The 18,634-nt window shown below is 33.3% G+C and overlaps 2 protein-coding genes across 2 annotated transcripts in view; both read left to right on the top strand.

Annotated features, from left to right (window-relative positions):
• The first annotated feature begins 31 nt into the window (after positions 1 to 31).
• On the top strand, positions 32 to 8,725 carry LOC135685890 (acid ceramidase). The gene is made up of 16 exons (XM_065201982.2): positions 32 to 190; positions 2,237 to 2,280; positions 2,580 to 2,664; positions 3,094 to 3,165; positions 3,327 to 3,405; positions 3,721 to 3,795; positions 4,004 to 4,049; positions 4,191 to 4,263; positions 4,489 to 4,560; positions 4,903 to 4,957; positions 5,574 to 5,740; positions 6,159 to 6,205; positions 6,616 to 6,706; positions 6,882 to 6,914; positions 7,370 to 7,426; positions 7,668 to 8,725. The coding sequence occupies exons 1-16, from the start codon at positions 128 to 130 to the stop codon at positions 7,755 to 7,757; spliced, it is 1,149 nt and encodes a 382-aa protein (XP_065058054.2). The 5' UTR covers positions 32 to 127; the 3' UTR covers positions 7,758 to 8,725.
• Positions 8,726 to 9,917: 1,192 nt separating this feature from the next.
• Positions 9,918 to 18,634, top strand: part of LOC135685889 (dynein axonemal heavy chain 12-like) — a 40,827-nt gene continuing 32,110 nt past the window's right edge. Inside the window, exons 1-16 of the mRNA XM_065201981.2 lie at positions 9,918 to 10,046; positions 10,850 to 11,016; positions 11,678 to 11,768; positions 11,937 to 11,963; positions 12,563 to 12,752; positions 13,262 to 13,331; positions 13,979 to 14,140; positions 14,272 to 14,355; positions 14,918 to 15,029; positions 15,367 to 15,576; positions 15,914 to 16,052; positions 16,477 to 16,565; positions 17,070 to 17,248; positions 17,747 to 17,882; positions 18,021 to 18,146; positions 18,510 to 18,595. Of these exons, the coding sequence (XP_065058053.2) occupies positions 10,850 to 11,016; positions 11,678 to 11,768; positions 11,937 to 11,963; positions 12,563 to 12,752; positions 13,262 to 13,331; positions 13,979 to 14,140; positions 14,272 to 14,355; positions 14,918 to 15,029; positions 15,367 to 15,576; positions 15,914 to 16,052; positions 16,477 to 16,565; positions 17,070 to 17,248; positions 17,747 to 17,882; positions 18,021 to 18,146; positions 18,510 to 18,595 (1,868 nt within the window). The 5' untranslated portion in view covers positions 9,918 to 10,046. The remainder of the gene's footprint in view (positions 10,047 to 10,849; positions 11,017 to 11,677; positions 11,769 to 11,936; positions 11,964 to 12,562; positions 12,753 to 13,261; positions 13,332 to 13,978; positions 14,141 to 14,271; positions 14,356 to 14,917; positions 15,030 to 15,366; positions 15,577 to 15,913; positions 16,053 to 16,476; positions 16,566 to 17,069; positions 17,249 to 17,746; positions 17,883 to 18,020; positions 18,147 to 18,509; positions 18,596 to 18,634) is intronic.

The following is an 18,634-nucleotide window of genomic DNA, read 5'->3' as shown; positions in this document are numbered from 1 at the left end:
AAATGCGCCCGCGCAGCACCAGTGCTGTTGCTTGCAAGCATCATGTGATCACATCACATTATTGGCAAGGCTGCAAGAAAACAAGGAGAGGCTTTGGTGTGTTCCTTGTTCGAAAACAGCTACAGACATGTCACTCTTACAACTTTTGATAGTAGCTGCAGCATTTTACGTTGGATGCATTCACTGCCAGGTTTGCCGCCATTCAAAACATATTAACTTACTGTTATGTACTTTGTTTTGTTTGGACACGTTCGTTGTGTAACTTAATCGGTTATTTATAATTGAACTTACACAAACACAATTTGAAAATGTAAAAGAAAGCGTAAGTAAGATTTATAGTACAAAAGAATCAAATAGAAAATGAATTTAATTGGGGGTATCAGGGGCGTGGTAGCCCACCGGGACTTAGTCTACGCCGGATATATCTCTGGCGTAAGCTACATGGATTCCACACTGGGAGGTAGGCCCCTGAAAACTTGTGGGGTGGACCCCTTAGGTTTTTCTTCCCTTTAAGCTTTTATCATTTGTATTATTATTGACAACAATTTCTTTTACGTTGGAAAGAAAGAACCAAAAATACATATAGCTTATAAGCTAATTAAAACCAACAAAATAATTTAAAACCTACTTTACAATGTTCATACTAAACCTACAAAAACCCTAGATCTGCAGATGCAAGTATTTCCATGCCATAATTTTATTTTTCGTTTGAACTCAACTAGTCAGTGGCATCACCAGCTCAAAAAAACTGGGTGGACAAAAACAAATTTTCTTTGCCACACCTTTCAGACTCTTCGAAAATCCTTTTTTGTAGTATTTTTATCTATTTTGAAATTTTTGGACAAGCAACTTTCTCAAGCATTTTTATTCGTAATGGTGGCTTTTTTGCCTGTGCCAAAATTGAAATCAATCTGATCAGCCCAACTTACGGGTGAAGCTTTTGGTTGGCCTTTTTATACCAATCTTCAACATGTTTTTTGAAACTTAATTACTTATCAAAAGTCACACCTAACAGTTTTTGGTAATCACTTTCATTAATTTTTGAATTTCCAATTGTGACTGTTGCTTCAGTACTTTTATCACCAAATATCATTAGGTGGCATTTTTCATCATTTAGTTTTAGAAAGTTGTCAGAAAACCATTTTACTATCACAGAGCTATCTTCTTCTAATTGTTTGATAATTGTATCAAGATTCAGATGGCATGCAAAGATTGTGGTATCATCAGATAGTTACAGATCTTTGTGTGATTTGCAAACCAGAATATGTCATTTATAAGACATTAAACAGTAAAGGCCCTAGGACTGACCCTTGGGGTACTCCAATTTTAATTTCTTTCCAAGCGCTAATACAGCTGTTGATCTTTACTCTCTGTTGTCTATTTGATAGGTAGCTTCAGATTTGATCTGTAATATCAGATTTGTGAGAAAAACAAGTGAAGTAAGCTGCCTCTGCGACACTCATTTCCAACATATCACATAAGATGACAACAGGAAACAATCAGCATCAAAATAATGTGTCCCTAAAAACTTGATTTTCACGGCAAATGAAAATTCCCACCAAGCCCCTGGGGGGTATGAAAATAAATATGAAGCCCTACAAACAAAATGCAATAAATTAACCAACATAACATAACAGCCAAGAGGAAAAGGACTTAATTAATAATTGTCATCATTACATGATGTTAGATACATTTTTATAAATCTTTTAGCATAAAAAATTCACACCACCTAGAATAATATCCCATAATTTTTCATGAAATATTGCTTCAAATTATATAAAATGACAAAATCAAACTAAACATAATATATACAGTTTTAACATTTCAATTGAAGTTAGTGAGTACTCCTTTCAAAGTATGTTAGGTAGCCAGATGATGGAATGTGCTCTACAACAATCCTAGAATTGAAATATGCATGTATCTCAAACACAGATAATAGACAGTTTATAGTCTGCTCCAGTGAAATAATTGGCTTATGGGCCTTTTTTCTAAATAACTAGTACTGATGGCAAACACCAATTGACCTTTTTTATCCATGCAGCCTCTGAAGGATTTTGCCACAAGCTTTCAGCCTGCACAAAAATTTCGAAGTATACTACAGTGACACCTAAAATCACACGGTTCACAAAGAAAGTAGAAGCTTTAGTTTTTGTTTACCTGAAACTTTGCTTCTATTCAGTTCTTCTAGCAATGTTATTGAACTGTGCTCTAGTTTTTTTCTACCATTACCCCTTAGGACTTTGATGGATGCTCTGTGAATGCCTATCCACCACCAGAGAAGTATGTAAAACATTTATTATATAAAATGTGCCACACAATTATGACAATTGATATTTTGACTTAACCAAAAACTAATATGCAGAAAAAGATTTCAATTATCTTGTTTGTAATGTTACTAAATTTTAATCTGAAGAAATCTTTCTCATCAGTGTCACAGTTTTTCTATGTTCTATATTTATGTATATCTTTGTATTTCTGATAACACCATAGATATTTTTCACATGAACTTGGGTCACGCTGAATGATATTTTGTAAGCATAGATATTTCTGAAAGTACGAGCCATTCTTTTACTATCTAGCACACAAATCAAGGATGTGATTCTAAACCTTGACCTGGCACCAAAAGAAAGATGGAGTCACCTTGTTGCACCCTACAAAGTACAGGTAAAATGCTCTTTTCTTATTTTTTCTGCATATTTATAGCTCTACATTAAACTCTTGAAAAATCAAAGAGAATATTTTCAGGATTACCGTAATCGGCAAAAGTTGAGTTGCTTTTTTAAAAATGATAAGTTATTAACTAGATGCTAATCTTTGCTGCCTCAGAAGCCATTGAATATTTGTCGGTCAAAGGCATTCATTTATTCAATGTAAGACAGATTCGCTATTTGAATGAGTGTTTAATTTTTGGCCTGTGGGGCTGTATTCTGTCTTTTGATGCCTTGAAATAAACAACTGTCTTGAAGGTGCCTTAACATAAAATTCTTTTTAATGTTGGAATTCATAAAATCATTTCATATTTTTTAATTTTCATAAATTAGATATCTCAACATTTTTTTGCAATGACTTCTATCCATGATACAATTTTCACAGTTGACGGCACTGATTGCACAGATTAAGAAGCTTGTGTCAGCAAAGGTTCTTGAAATCATTGACAAAAGCTTGGTGAGCATTTTCATCTTTGTCATGCATTGCTTTGCTCTATTTAAGTTAACTTTATCTATACAAATACTTTGTATACATACAATTAATTAACTGTTAGGCTGCCTATTTTTCTTTGATTTTTATATTTTTGACAGCTTTTCTCAATTTTTCTCATACAATAGGAAGCCATTGTATTCAGACTACCTCAGCCATATAGGGATGAAATAAAAGGGATTTCAACTGCAACTGGAATAGAACTTGGTGAGCAAGTTTAATGTAGACAGAAACATTTACTGTAAAGTGTAATTATAGAAATATCCTTATTTGATGGTTGTTAGTAAAAAAACACTTGTATATAGCTTCAAAGATGACTTGTGACAGTTTTATAGGGCTTTGCTACCATTGCCACAAATTGAAAATATTTTTGGGTTGAAAATTTGATCCCGAAAACTATATTCATTACAAGCTTTGCAATTCTTTCAATGCAATCTATTTAGTTTTGTTATGAGTAATGAAACTATGGTGATATTTCTTTACATGAGCATCTTCCTTATTTCAAACATTATATTTTTTCAGGTGAAGTTGTTTTGTACAATATCTTTTATGAGATTTTCACAGTATGCACCTCTATTGTTGGACAAGACAAAGATGGTAGGTTGTGCCTCTGAAAACAGCAATCTAGTTAGAATGTTGATAATTGTAATATGTGCAATGAAAATTGAAAACTTTTTCCTATTGACCAACCTTAAACCATTTGAGATGATTGATTGATTGGCTTTATTATTTATTTTTGGTTTGATTGATTGATTTGGTGAACTGTTTATTTTTGCATAATTCTGGGCAAATATTGTTTTCACAGGAAAGTTATATCACGCCAGAAATCTTGACTTTGGACTTTTTATGGGGTGAGTCACATGATTTTTTTATTTTGTTATATATTCTTTGCTTTAACTATTGCTAAAGATTTTTTTCTTATGGAGTATCCTTTGCTTTTTATATCAGTATAATCTCTTTAAAAGTTCTTCTTCAATTTTATGATGTTTTAGTTGGGACATGAAAAACAACACATGGGCCATCAGTGAATTACTCAGACCTTTGATTTTCAATGTTCTGTACCAGGTTTGTATCAGGCTCCCTATTATTTTTAGCTTATGCAAGATGTTTTTGAGGTTTTCACACATCTAGTAAATCTTAAAAGCAATATATATTTAGTTAAACTCACGGTATCTTCAAATATACTGTATTAAAAGTGTGCTTAATTTTTCAAAACAATTCCAATTTTTAACTCAACTTTTATTTCAAGTTCTACATTTACTAAAAATGCTATTTATTCATTTTCCTCAGAAACAAGGAAAAATTGTTTACAAAGCTGTACATTTCCTTGGATATGTAGGAATAATTACTGGAATCAAACCTGTAAGTATTGACATTTTATATATAAATAAAATTTTGCAGAAATTGAATTTCTCTCAAGTAAGGCAATGTGCATCTTGTACCTGAGTTTGATAAACATATTCATAGGAATAGATCAAGAGTCAAACTTCAAGCAGAAATTACTTAGAGTGATGCAAATTGTATGTATAAACTCAAATTTCATCAATCAACTTGCTTAAAATTTTGAATAAGCTTTGTGTCCTTTTGGGTGCCTTGTTTTGAAATGCTTGACTTCTCTGTTTGTCCTGAACATTACAGCTTACTTAGGTCTCTATTTTGTTATATGGCTTTCATCTAATGGATACATATATTTTCATTTAAAAGGGGGTTTTCACATTGACAGTCAATGAAAGATTCGCTTTGGATGGAGGGTATATTGGTAAGTACTATAGAAACATAATGTAGGTAAATGTTGTTGGATGAACCCATTTGAAATTGTCCTCTGGGTACTTAAAATGCAATGAGACAATTAAAACCAACAACTTAGAGTTGTAAATACAATTTGTGCATAGAATATATTTTCACCACACATCAAACTATGAATTCTTACATTTACATGGGAGACTTAAAATGAAGTTAACATCCCTATTATTTATGTTTTCGCATAGAGCCTGGAAGGTTATCTACTCTGGGTGATTCTAATTTATTTCTATAGCTTTGTCATAGCTAGTTGTATTCTTTAAATAATTTAGACTGTAAAACTTACACGCTGTTAGGTACTGCTTTCTAAAGTAGATATCAGACTCACAATCTTAATAACATAAACTTGATAGGATTTTCTTCACTTTATCTGTGATGCTTCTTTTGTGAATGCATTTAATGAAAAGAGGTAAATTTGAAAAATATAGGTATGATAAACAAATTCCATGATATGTTTCTGTCAGTTATTTGTGAATAGGTATCTGCTTTATAACATTGGATTGTAATAATTTCTTGTTGTTATATTTATATCAGCTGATTCATATTTTCAGTAAGAAAGCAATTGAAACTTGTAGGTCTGATTGAATGGCTTCTTGGAATGAACAAAGCACGGTGGATGGGTTTCTTAACTCGTGAAACCTTTGAGAATGCCAACAGCTTTGATGATGCCAAAAAAGCACTTTCTGATGACCAGTTGATTGCACCTGTCTATTTTATACTTGGAGGCACCAAGCCAGGCGAGGTAATGTTAATATTGTTTTGACAATGTTTTGACGGAATTTCTATAAATATTCTTAGGAGCAAGCTAGGTTTTGTTTGTGATGCTTTGAGGGTTAGCCATCCTATGATGAGGCATTTTATTGAAGAGAAGTAAACCAGCAAAAAAATAACTTTCACTTAAGAATGTGGAGAATCTCCGGCTCTCTTTTATTCCAGGAAGGAATCACAAGGTGTGGTTACATCAAGGGAAAGGGCCATGGCACTGCTCAATAAGCATAGCATCTAACCTTGGCAGCTAGCTAGTAACAAATAAAAGTAGCTTATCTCTGCGTAACACCACTAAAAGGGTACTATGATTTTTTTATTTGACAAAAAATGGTTGTTAGTTGCTTTTTACTGTAAATGCTCTGGTTTTGTGTAAATGAGTCTTTTTCGTGCAGGGGTGTGTTATTACAAGATCAAGAACAAAGTCTCTTGATGTCATGAGGTTTGTATGCCTTTTTTATTGATTCAATGTCGTGAAAAAGTGCTAAAAAGGTGTCTGGCGTTGTAAAAAATTTGATGCATAACTCTACTAGCTTATTTAGAATGTAGCACATCCAATTCTTCACTAATCCAAGCTGATAATATGCTAAACCCCTTATTTCTGTAATGGTAGCTTCTAGTTTTTTTATAATTGAGAACATGCCATAAATATACTTCATTGCCTGTCATACAATATTATGTAACAATATAACTTTGATTTCAAGATAACAGGAAGATAGGATTGGTCAGATAGGAACAGAAACATCGGGTTAAGGGCTGTGCTTGAAACAGAAAATAATTTGCTGTACTGCCATATGAGGCAAATATTAAAGACTTACTGAATTGCAAGTCATAATATGTCTTATGTTTTAGCTTGGACCCACCTAAGGGAGTGTGGTATGTCCTGGAGACCAATTATGACCATTGGAAAGCTCCACTTTTTATTGATGACAGAAGAACACCAGTAAGTCAGTTTTTCATCATTAAAGTTTAGTGTCATGCAGTTAAAATGCTTTACTACTGTGATGCTATCTGTCACAGTAGCATCTAATATTTGATCAAAATAATATTCAAAGTCTGTATAACGCAGAAAAATAGCTGCCTTGGTTTAATTACCTGTCTAAAAATCTCTTTTCTAGGCAAACACTTGCATGAAGAACACAACACAAGCTGTACGTAGATGACTTCTTCATTTCATGCTTTCCAATTATACTCTTAGCCACTTGCTTTTAGCTTTTCTTCTGTTTTTCATCAAATCTGAATTTGTTAAATTTCCATTAATTTTGTTGTACAATTAAACATTTTATATTGTATGTAATCTGGTAAATCACGTGATTTGCTGATTCCAGTTTGATAGATTAATGAATTATTTTTTTAGAATTTCATGATTTATCATTAATCTGATATAGGTTTGTGGATTGATCATCTATCATATATGTCGCTTTTTAGTTGGTGATCAATTTTTTCAGATCAGATCATTTCTTACTTCTTTTTTGTATGATAGTCTGTTTTTCGTGTTAACCAATCGCCAATTGCTGAGGTAAGAGTTCCACATAGCAGTGGATGACAGTTCTGAAATAGATATTTAAAATCATTAATATTAAAAATGAATAATTTTCTCGTGTAGGGTATGGGTTTCAAAGGACTGTTCAATGTTTTGTCTACAAAGCCTGTATTGAACAAGGTAAGATGATCTTGGTAGCTAATTCCGAAAACTGAATTTTGATTTTTGACAATGTCTCTAAAGTATCAGTTAAGCAACCAGGAGGAATGTGAAAGGTTCTGGTACAAAATCGTGGTCTAGTTTGTTTGTATTTTTTTAAAGGTAAGCTGTTATTTGGTTAAATCAGTTATGCATATTTGTGGAATTCTTTTATTGTAAGTGCTTAACAGGGTGGTGAAAATTGCCTTTGCTTTGATTTCAGTTGACAGTTTACACTGCCCTGTTGCAAGTGGATTCTGGGACCATGACAACTTACAGAAGATCATGTCATGACCCATGCTGGCCCTGGTAAATCAAGTTGTGATCTCCAATTGATCCCAGAAAAAGATGAGTTCTATACTTTTGTCTGGAGACAATCTGATTGGCAAATGGCAATTTTGAAAAATTTACTGTATTGAACTTTCGTATAAAAATCAAGCTCATATTTCAAAAGAACTTGTGAAATAATGATAAATGCTAAATTTTAGTTTTTTTTGCTAACTTGTTTTTGGATAATGTTAAGCTAATATATAATACTTAATACATCGCTATATAATAACTTGCCTGAGATCAAGACTTAATGAAGTTAAAATCGCATTTGAAGCACTGAACCAGCTACTTCACTACAAACAAAATTTTGAGCTTGCGTGTGCAGTCTTTTTTCCTTTTTTTTGTTATCTCATCATTCCATGATATTTGGGAAAAGTTATCGTCAAAGTTTCTTCAGTTCAATTTATTTAAAAAAGGAACAGAAATGGTTTTTCAAAGCGTTTTCTTTTCTTGTTTATAAGTGCGATATTCATTTCCTTTTTGTCGCTGATATGAAGCTATCGAATAACTGTGTTTAACAGAGTCTTCAGCCTTGAAAGTTTGGATTAAAATTGTTGTTTCCATCAAATAACAAGCTATTACTACCATGAATCGCCAACTTCGTAACTTCCACTTGCCAATTACGCCTAATCTTCTCTGCTGCAAATCCTTTTTCCAAAGCATTTTGAGAAGTATTTGTGTAGTTTAATCATTAAAACAGCTGGTCGTGAAATATTTGCAGAACAAACCTAGAGTGGGTATTTACATTGCTATAATTTTCAATGTTTTGTTATTTGTTGATCAGCATATTTATTGATTTACAATTTTGGTTTTTGAAGTGTGTGAAGCTTTCTCTCTCTTTTGTTTGAATTTGTGATGTGGACATAACTGTTTTGTAATTGCAAAAAATATTGAAGTCGTCCTAATAAAAGAATTTGTTGTGAATTTGGATAAAAAATTATGAGAACTAAATTTTGTTTTCTTGTTCATTTTGTCTACTTTGTTGACAGTATATAAAACCAGTTACGCGTTGATACCATAAAGTTACAACTTTTGTAAAACGGTTATGAGCTGTAAATATGACAGAATCGAATAACTTTTAATCTAGTATTACGTTGGCTAAACTATTGGTTTTATAGATATCATGCCTTCGATATTAATTTGGCTAAGCTGTTTCGAGAGTTACGTCAATCGAAGCACTGTCGCAAAAATGAATGAAACGGAAAGTTTGTATCGAAATAAGAAATCATTTCAATGTTTTTTCGCGTACTTCGTAAGGTATCGACGTTTGTTGCAAAAATAGAAAAACTGATTTGGCCTTTTGAAGTATTTGTTGGCTCTGTGAAAAGCTTCGAGCTTAAAAGAAGTAAACTTGCAAGTTTCTAGTGATGAAAATTTTAAGCCAGTTCTCTGGATCATATGGGAATGGAGTGTTCGGATAATGCTTGAATGAAATGTCATCTATGCAGACTGGATATGTTAACATTATTTCTTTCTCTGTATATGCAGACAGAAATGTACTGTTTTAAATTTTGTCATTTGTGTTTTTTCAAATTTGTAAAAATGGAGAGTAATAAAATTTTTGAAGATGGACAGGGTGGGAGAAAGGAGGGCACGTGTAAAGGAAGAACAACGTTAAACCGAAGCAAAAAATTATTTAGCAATTGTATCAACTTGTTTATTTCAAAGACATTGGTATGCTCAATTCCTTTTTGACTTTTGTAAGTGCTAAATGAACTGAATCAAAAATGTCGATTTTTTTTATTTTGTCCTCTTTGATAGGTCTTTGATAGGATTACCAAATTTTGATAGGTCTAACAGCGCACATTGCTATAAAGTGCGACGTCACAAAAAATAATTGTAGAATTTTCGAATATTGACAACAAAACATAAAACAACACCATATAATACTCCCATATATTCAAAATCAATTACATTTGTCAAAAATCGGGTAAGCTATTGCCAATAGAAGATTTCAGTTTTGCTAACGGATTACTGTTATTTTTGCTCAGTTCATAGAGTTATAAAAATGCTATTATTTTTGCTCAGTTCATAGAGTAAAGATTTTTCTAATGCTAAAATTAGCCGACTTTCAAGACCCCCCCAATGGTGTGCTAAAAAGAGTTTTATAAGGTGAAAAGTCAAAGAAACTGCGCAGCTTATGCTCTGCGGCCGTACACCAACAACATCGTCATGGCGACAAAGCTGCAATAAATTGAATTGATCATGGAGACATCAGGAACGATGCCACAAGTAAAAACATAAGTTATTCGTTGGAAAAATAACATCTGAGGTATAAATTTCTTATGAGCACATCCTAATAGTTCTTAAATGTAGTTAATGAATATTTGTAGATGTCATATCGCAAAATGCTAAAAATTGCACCAGAAGCGACATTGGCCTAAGCTAAGTCTTTCCCAAACAAAAATAACAAAGATTGTCAATCATTTAAAAACAAGTTTGATTTAAATGTAGAGCTTTGAATGCAAACATATAATTGAAACTCAATTCAAGTTTCTCAACCTTAATTTTTGGTTCGTTGATCTATGTTTGCAAATTCCAAATACCCCATACAAAAATGCATAAAATGTGGGGAAATGCTCTTGGTGCTACGCGTTGTACACATTGTATAAGAATATTGTTTATAAAGATATTCAGGCTCAGAATCATCAATTTTTTTGAGAATATGATAAGAATATTGCTCAGTCTCAGCTCGTATGTTTGTGTCATATTTTTTATCAGTTGCTTTTTCTAGATTTTCATAAAGGGTTCATAAATCAGAATTGCATATGATTGGGCCCCCCGAAACCACACCAGGTTTGAAAAAAGACGAAAATTTCTAAACAAATCGAAGCTGGACAAAATTTATAGTTTCTTATAAAAGAGGATGTACACTAAGATACTGTAATTAGTAATTATGTACCTCCTTCTCTGCTGATGCTACTTCTAGAAAAAAGTATTATCAGATAGGTAATCAAGTAGGGCAACTTTGCAACATATTACATGGTTCTGCTTCTAAGTATGATGAAAAACTTAAAATTATATCTTTCTACCATTTATCAAATTAATAGATGCAATTCTTTGCAATTCATTTAGATGTCTTCACAAGACTCAAGAAAAAGAACATCAAGTTCTCCCATTGGAAGAATACCTAAGCTTCCACCTATCCAGCAATATGTCAACTCTTCAGCAAGATTTGACAACAGTCCTCTTCTCAAATATAGAAGAAGCAGTGACATGCAAGATCTTTTGGGAGGAATAGTGTAAGTGATACAAGCTCAAATAAGATATCATATTAATGAAGAAATGAAAGGCTATAAGTGTAGCCTTTTCAGGCTGTTTTGAAGCAATCATTATTCTATGATGTGTTATTTATTTACCTTTTTTACTTGTTTGGTTGAAATGCATACTCCATAACAAGTCAGCACAGTTTGTGGAAATTTGCTGAACTTCTTGAATATTCTAACATTAGGGTTTTCATAGTTTGCAAAAAAATTGGCAGCAGACATGCCTTGCAGTCATTTGTGGACTGTTAGGGTATTTTTTCTCATAAAAGATTCACCCAACATAGTTCTCTAGTATACTTGCTTCTGTGGTTTCCCTTCATTTCAGCATACAATTGTATAATATCTGGAAAAATTTTGAAACAGGAAGATAAAATGTTACAACAAGTCTATTGCTATATTCAATCATGTGTTTACATATGTTTTTTAGCATGAAGAATTGTCAGTATTTTGTAAAAGATTGCTATTAATAAGTAATCAGAATAACACCCATGTAGCATGATAACTTTTTGTAAAATGGGAACTTTTCTCCACAGGCCTCTGATACTTACTTACAGTTCATTTCATCAAAATTTATTTATACTTGAAAGTTAATTTAGCAGTTATTGTTATTCATCAGTATTTCTATTGGTAAAATTAGGAGAGAGAGGGCCAAAGATGCCAAGCATCAAACTGAGGATGCTCTAAAGAGGAGACCAAAATCAAACCCAACTCCAGAAATGCCATCACAGGTAATGAAGAAATAAATGATTAAAGGATGATTTATGTATAGATTAGTAAAACCAGTCTTCTAAATATAACCCAATTATCAATTTGTAAGCATCAAATAAACTACTGACAATTTAATATTTTTGCCTCAAAATATGTTTCTAATTGAATTTTATGTGTGATTTCAATAGATGATGTCAAAGGAAAGAAGAATCAGGGTAAGACAACCAATTTCCTTTTTTCTTTTATACTGATGTCTGAGTGCATATGGTTCATACTTTTGCACTCTAATGCTGAACCAAAATTTTCCAGCCATATAGTTTCAAAGCATGCTAGTTGTATGCTGCATGGCCATATCAGTTCACCCAGATTTTATCTCAATGCAGGGAATGAGATGAGGAAAAAATAGGTAAAAATAGAGAAGGGTGACTTTTCTGTATTAAAAGGAGCCTCAGCCCGCTTTCTAACTCCATTGAACCCTATGCTACATACCCATTTTCAAAAGTCATACGCTAGATTGCTTTAACAACAACTCTAGCTGTCAGATGTGGAAAGCAATGCTACTCCTTTAAACCATCATATTCAATTCTAATCAGATATTGTATTTTATAAGCATCCTAAGAAAAGGGAGGGGTGGGGGCTGCAATGGTGCAATGGCTAGGGCTGAGAAAATCTAATTGGTAAAAAGGTCAAACTTTTCCATTTCCATTTCAGGCAAACTTTTCCATTTCCCATCTCAAAATAAAAAAGTTTCTATAAAGTATTTCCTATAGCAAAATTCAGGAACTTTGTTATCTCAATTCCGAACTTTTTTTAGTTGAATTACCAGTTTATGAAAAAATGCGTCAGTGAAGGGCCAGTTTCACCAATGCCTGAAGAATGGTGGCATGAAATTCTGTCAATGGTACCTCAAGATCTTATCAGGTCACCAGACATGCAACCATACATCAGGGAACTTAATGATGAGTTGATGAAAGAGTATGATAAGAGCATGAGAAAAGCCATGGGTTTGTGGATTTTAGACATTTCTATTCAAAATTGTTGATATATATTTATTATAGCAAGCTCTTTGACAAGCAAACAGTAGAGGACACAAGTACCTTATTTTGATCAATCTGCTGTCCTTTAATGGGTCTAGTTTTTGAAAAAAGAGAGAATTTCAAGTTATTTCAGGTGATACAAGGCCAATGCCAAGATCTGCTTGTAAAAATTTTTAAGAATTTCCTCTTTGATTCTTAAGTGTTTGTGATTGTGCAAAGCTATGTTGTAAGGTATCTTGTAGATATCCAGGGAAAAACCTAAAAAGAAGAAGAGAGAAAAGATATAAAAAGAGGATCAGCAATTAGATTAATGTGAGTGGAGCAAAGTTGGAATGTATAGAAAGATGTGTAGAGGTCATCTACCAGCACTGGCATGAAGAGTTAATCATGATGGTGATGATTAGATTTTATCTAAAAAATGCATCCTGGATTCAGATCTTTTTAAATACTGTGCAAATGTATTATTCAACTTTTAGTGCAATACACCTTGGTAAAACCTAATGTGAAAGGTGTTGAAGAAGATGAAGACTTACCAGAGGAAGAAGTGTAAGCTAATTGTTCTTAATTCTCTTATTTCTAACTGTGGAACAGTGACAGAAATAATGGGGTGCATGGGCAGCTTGGAAACCTCTATTGCATTCTTGTTGGTATTTGACAAGGGTTTAATGCATCAAAAGCTTTTTCAACATGTGTCTTTGTGGTACTGTGCTCTTCCCCAAATGAAAACCTAAGTTTCTGTCACTGCTTTGGAAGATCTTGCTCTTCATATCATGAAATATAAAGTACAACTACAAGCTTCCCTTTAAAAGGAATTAATATCCATCAGAATGATAGGCATCACAATGAATTTTTTTAAGGCAAGTAGACATAGCTAGAATTTAAGCGACTGAAGTTGCAGAAAAGAAAGTAACTTTTTCAGTAGGCCTAATGAAGCTTTTCATCTTCAAAAATTTTTGTATGAAAACGCAGAATTTGAGCCATGGATCCTTTTGTAATGGATATCAAACTTGTTGGAAATAGAAAGATCAAGGTTGATGATTGATAAAAAACACACGAAATCCTGACAAGAATGATTATAAGTTTGAACTCACCCCATACCTCACTTAAAGATGCCCCTGGTTTATTTGTCATTAATGGAATTATTGTAATTTTTTTTGTTTTATATGTAATTAATCCTCAACTTTTCGATCTAGTGGCCTAGACTTCTCCAGTGACTGGAGAGACAGCTTTTTGGCTGCTAAAGCACAGATTCGGCGAAACTTACACATGCTCCATCCTTCTCATCAAACAATATTGAAGATTTGTAACAACAAGGTTTATTCAAAGCTCTTGCTTGTTGATTTGTCAGAAATAAGGTGAGGATTTTAGCTCGGAAGTTTTCATGAAAATGATTCTTATTTAGATTGAATCGAAGCTTTAACTCTGCCTGCTGCAAATGCATGCAGCAATGTGTTTCATTGACCCCTTTTTTTCTACGCCGATTTAGAAAACAAGGACCAATCGAATGTGAAAATTTGAAAAATAACACGCAGCTTGCTTGCGAGAAGATGGAAGAGAAACTTCTTCACAGGTTTGTAGATGTTTGCTAATTCAGAAGACTTTGTTACTTTGAAATGTGTGCTGACATCTTGCTTTTGTTTGATTCAGATTTTAGTAAGCAGCGTATTCTTGAGCACCCAAGAATCAAACCGGCGCTTTTCAGGATCACGTCAGTTTCATGCTTTCTTGTGATCTCATAATTATTTACCTTTAAAGACGCTTTAAGCTTACAAACAAGCGACATGAAATTGATACAGTGGTGGTTTTAAGGGGGTGTCTAAAGGGAATGACCCCAAGTCCCTCACTTTTCGTAGCCATTAGGGGCCATGCACCACAGAAAAAACTTTTAAAGAGCAAAGTTCTTGCAGATGTTTCATTCCCTGGCTCTGCAGTCCCTAAAACCGTCTCTGAATAGATGCTTATCTTCGCAAGGTAGAAATTATCGTGATACTTGTCATTAGGAAATTTCTGTTGTTTTACGATTACAGTAACTGTGTTGTTTTTAGATATTTGAAAGTTTTGAGCTTGGCATTTCGTCTTAGCTGAGTCTTATAAAACATTGTATAACAGATATTCCTTTTTTACTCTTGCAGTTGGTACCCTGAAATAGTGAACATTTTTGTTGATAAAAATGCCTTCAAGCATTTAAAAGATGAGCAGCAAGACTCATTTCATAGCAGTGTTTCAACTTTGATATCCAATCAAGTAAGCCTTTTTATTTTGTTTTGTAACGTATGTAATGTAAGGTAATGGTTACAAACTAGGCCAACCAAGACGACTTCTTTTGTCTCCTCTTTGAAATCTACGCAATTTTTAAATTTAGATTGTTCTTGCGTAGCTATGACAATAAAGATCAAAATCTTGATTATATCCTTTCTGGGTTGGTAAATGTTTTCACATCTTCTTTGGCATTCTGACTGTTTTTATTTGAAATCATTTTTGATGCTATATACTAACCGTGTATATAATTAAAATGACTCTTTGAGTAATATTCTTTGGGGAGCTATGCTTCACGTTTCTATTTCAACTCTCTTTCAATCAGCTTAAAGGCATCATAACAAGATCCCTGAATGCTTATATTGACTTGTTCAATGAAAAAGACTCGAGCCGCTTGCCTCTGTTCAAAATGGAGTTAATCTTAGATGATGAGGACAACATTCAGTTTTACCCAATGTTGATCGATCTGGAAGAGTCAATTCTGTCTGTGACAAAGAGTATAACAGGAACTCTTCAGAATGTGCAAACAGTCCAGGTAATTGCTAAATGTATATTTTATAAGTGCCAAATTACCTTCAATCGAATTCTTTACAATAGTGATGATGTCATAAACGCTCCCTTATAGTAACATACTTGTTTATGTTATGTCAGGTACCAGAGAAAACGAGGAAGAATTTTTTTTCTTCAAATGTTCTTCATTTCTGGACATCATGCGTCTTGATTTGTGAAAAATGCCTCTTTGAGGTTTCAAAGTTTTTCTGAAATGAGGAGTGTTCAGCTTTTTGTATTAAAATTGGAACATAATTTTCTTTTTCGATTTGATTCTTTCATTGTCTGTTTCATTGCTATCAAAACCATAACATCTTTTTTAGTCATGGTTAAGTGGCGGTCCAACAACCGTTTGCATTGATGCAAAAATAGATCCAGCTGTTGTTAAGAATATTACCAACTTTCTGAAAGAATGCATCGCAAAATACTTGGAAGGACCAAGAGAGCATTTGGCTTCGTTTGGTCAGTTCACCTTTAGTTTCGAACTATTGCCAAAAACTTTCATCGCTGCAATGTTAGGCATTGCTGTTAGAACCTGTCCTCGGTTGTGCTCTATCACATCTAAGTATTCTAGCACATTTAATTCCTACTCCTTTGACAATTACAAACAAGAACACAACGAAAAAGTTACCTGATGCTAGCTAACTTCATTTATGTAAACAATGCCTAATATTTTTCATCAGAATATGCTCCCATCATTTGGCGTCCAGGACTAGCGATCCAAATTTCGGTGACTTTTACTCCTCGATATTCCTCCTATGTCAGAAGGAGATGCCTTGGATTATTTGCGTTCTCTACTTTTATTTTCTGTTTTGAGGCCATATGCCAGAATATGTTTTCAAATTGCACTTTCTGCAAATATTTGATTGTCAATTTCATTTCACAGACAAATATAGCATGCTTGTTGATGGCAGAGCTTCTGCTGAAATTCAGGAATTTTTGGATTCAAACAATACCTTTGATGAATACACAGTTGTAAGTAAATGTTTTCCCTTTTTTTAGTTGTAATGAGGTTTATTTATATTTCATGGCTGTTTATCATTAACTATTGCAATTGTATGAAATTCCAAATATGTTGGGAATATAACGAGCCAGAATTGCCTGTGACCTAAGAACCCACCTTTTGAACTAACAAATTAATAGGTTATATTTAACCAAAATATTAACTTGTCGTGATAGCGCCAACTATTCATCGGCTGTTCATGTTTCGGCCTAAAGAACGATATTATAATTATTCTTTATGATATTCTTTATATCTTTTGATTATGTTTTTAGTTCATTGTGTTTCTGTTGCAACTGTACAGATATTTCATCCATGATACAGTTTACTTCGTTTTTTATTCACTGAGCATGACAATGATTGAATCCATATTGATCATTGTTTTTGTGCATTGAATTTTAAGCTGAATATAAACGCAAGTCTCCATTGCTGATTGATTTTTCATTTTTATGAGAGACTTTCAAATAAATAATCTCTAGGAAATCGAGAAATACCGAAAACTTGCAAGAGAAATATCGAGCTTGTTCACAGTGGCACATTTTGACATAATGCGTTTGGACTGCGATGATCTGAAACGAGGCTTAGCAAGCAAGGCCCATGGATATGCTGAAACACTGCTCACTCGACTAGCAGAGGATCATCGAAAAGAAAATCAGAGGTCTGCTTTTATTTTGGCTTTTATTTGCTATTTGATTTTTTAAATTCTTCGATAGCGTTCAGAATTTCGTCTAGAAGCTTCAAGATGTAGAACATTTATTCTATGCGATGAGAGTGTAGGCTTTTGAGGTTTTCCTAGAACGAACTCAATAAATAATTGTTTTATAATTATACCTAAAATTTGATTCATATTACTGCAACTTTAATACTATTATCAAATACTACTATATTACTGCATACTGTATTCGTGCAACCCAAATTTCACACTTTTTTAAGTTGAATTTTTATTCAAAGCCACTTTGACTGCAGAATGTAGAATTTTTCCCGATCTAAAATATCGTAGTTAGTCAATATTGGTATATAAAGAAAGTTTCCTAGTTTTACAATCGATAGAAGAAGTTTTGGATTATTTGATAAACTTTTTTAAAACTCCGTTCTTCCTATGTCAGAGCTAATCTCTCTTATAAAATACCACTCAGCTTCTTCGTTTTTTGTATAGAATATGCTCCGAGTTTGAAACTATGAAGCAGAAGGCTTTATGCGAACCAAAAGATACCAAGGACATGATTGATTTGATGAAATACGTCGAGCAAGCCCAGCAAAAGAATCTAATTAAGCTGAAAGAAGATATCAAGGTTTATAACTGTTCAATATCGTTAGATTTTCTTTATTTCTGTTAAAATTGTTCTTTTGTCAATTTTCATATAGAATTGAAACTGCTATCAAGGAGATAATGGGGTTATTTTCCTTATGGATGTGTTTGTTTTCTCTAGGAATCAGAACACAGATTGGCCTACCTGCTTGATCACTACAGCTTTAAGGGCAGCGATATTGCATTGAATAGCACTGTTCTAAACTGGCCGACACAAATCAACCCAGTATTTGATCAAAGTGACGAGGTACGTCCCCCATGGCTTATAAATTCACTGTTTCTCTTGACTAATCGTTCATTGTTGTATAGTCAGTCGAATAAGTAAATGTAGGAATATCATTTAAGTAAATCTTCATGTTCAGAAAGAACTATATAATGCATGCAACTTAGTGGTGTTGACATGGCGGATTTTTTTAGGAAAAGAGCTGTCTGAGGGCTGGATGAGGGTTGCGTGAAGGTCTACAAATAAATGAATACACAGTAAAATGCTGACAGTATCAAAAGCGGTGGTGGAAGACTTGCTGCTTCTTTTTGTCAAAAATTTTGTTTTGCTTTGCAGAGCTGTCTTTACAGCTGCGTGTACTACTTTATGTCATTCCTGATTTTTTAGATTATTGCTGTTGCTCAAAAAAGTGGAGAATCGGCTCTCACGGAAAAGAGAGAGAAAGTAATGTTGGAGCTAGATCGACTCAAGAAGTGAGTAGTTACCTTGAGAAAATTGCTCTCTGTTAACCG

Source organism: Rhopilema esculentum, chromosome 6 (assembly GCF_057945365.1).
Source record: "Rhopilema esculentum isolate cy_ngs chromosome 6, ASM5794536v1, whole genome shotgun sequence".
Lineage (NCBI taxonomy): Eukaryota > Metazoa > Cnidaria > Scyphozoa > Rhizostomeae > Rhizostomatidae > Rhopilema > Rhopilema esculentum.
The sequence above is the reverse complement of the archived record's forward strand: the minus strand, read 5'-3'. Positions and strand labels throughout refer to the sequence as shown.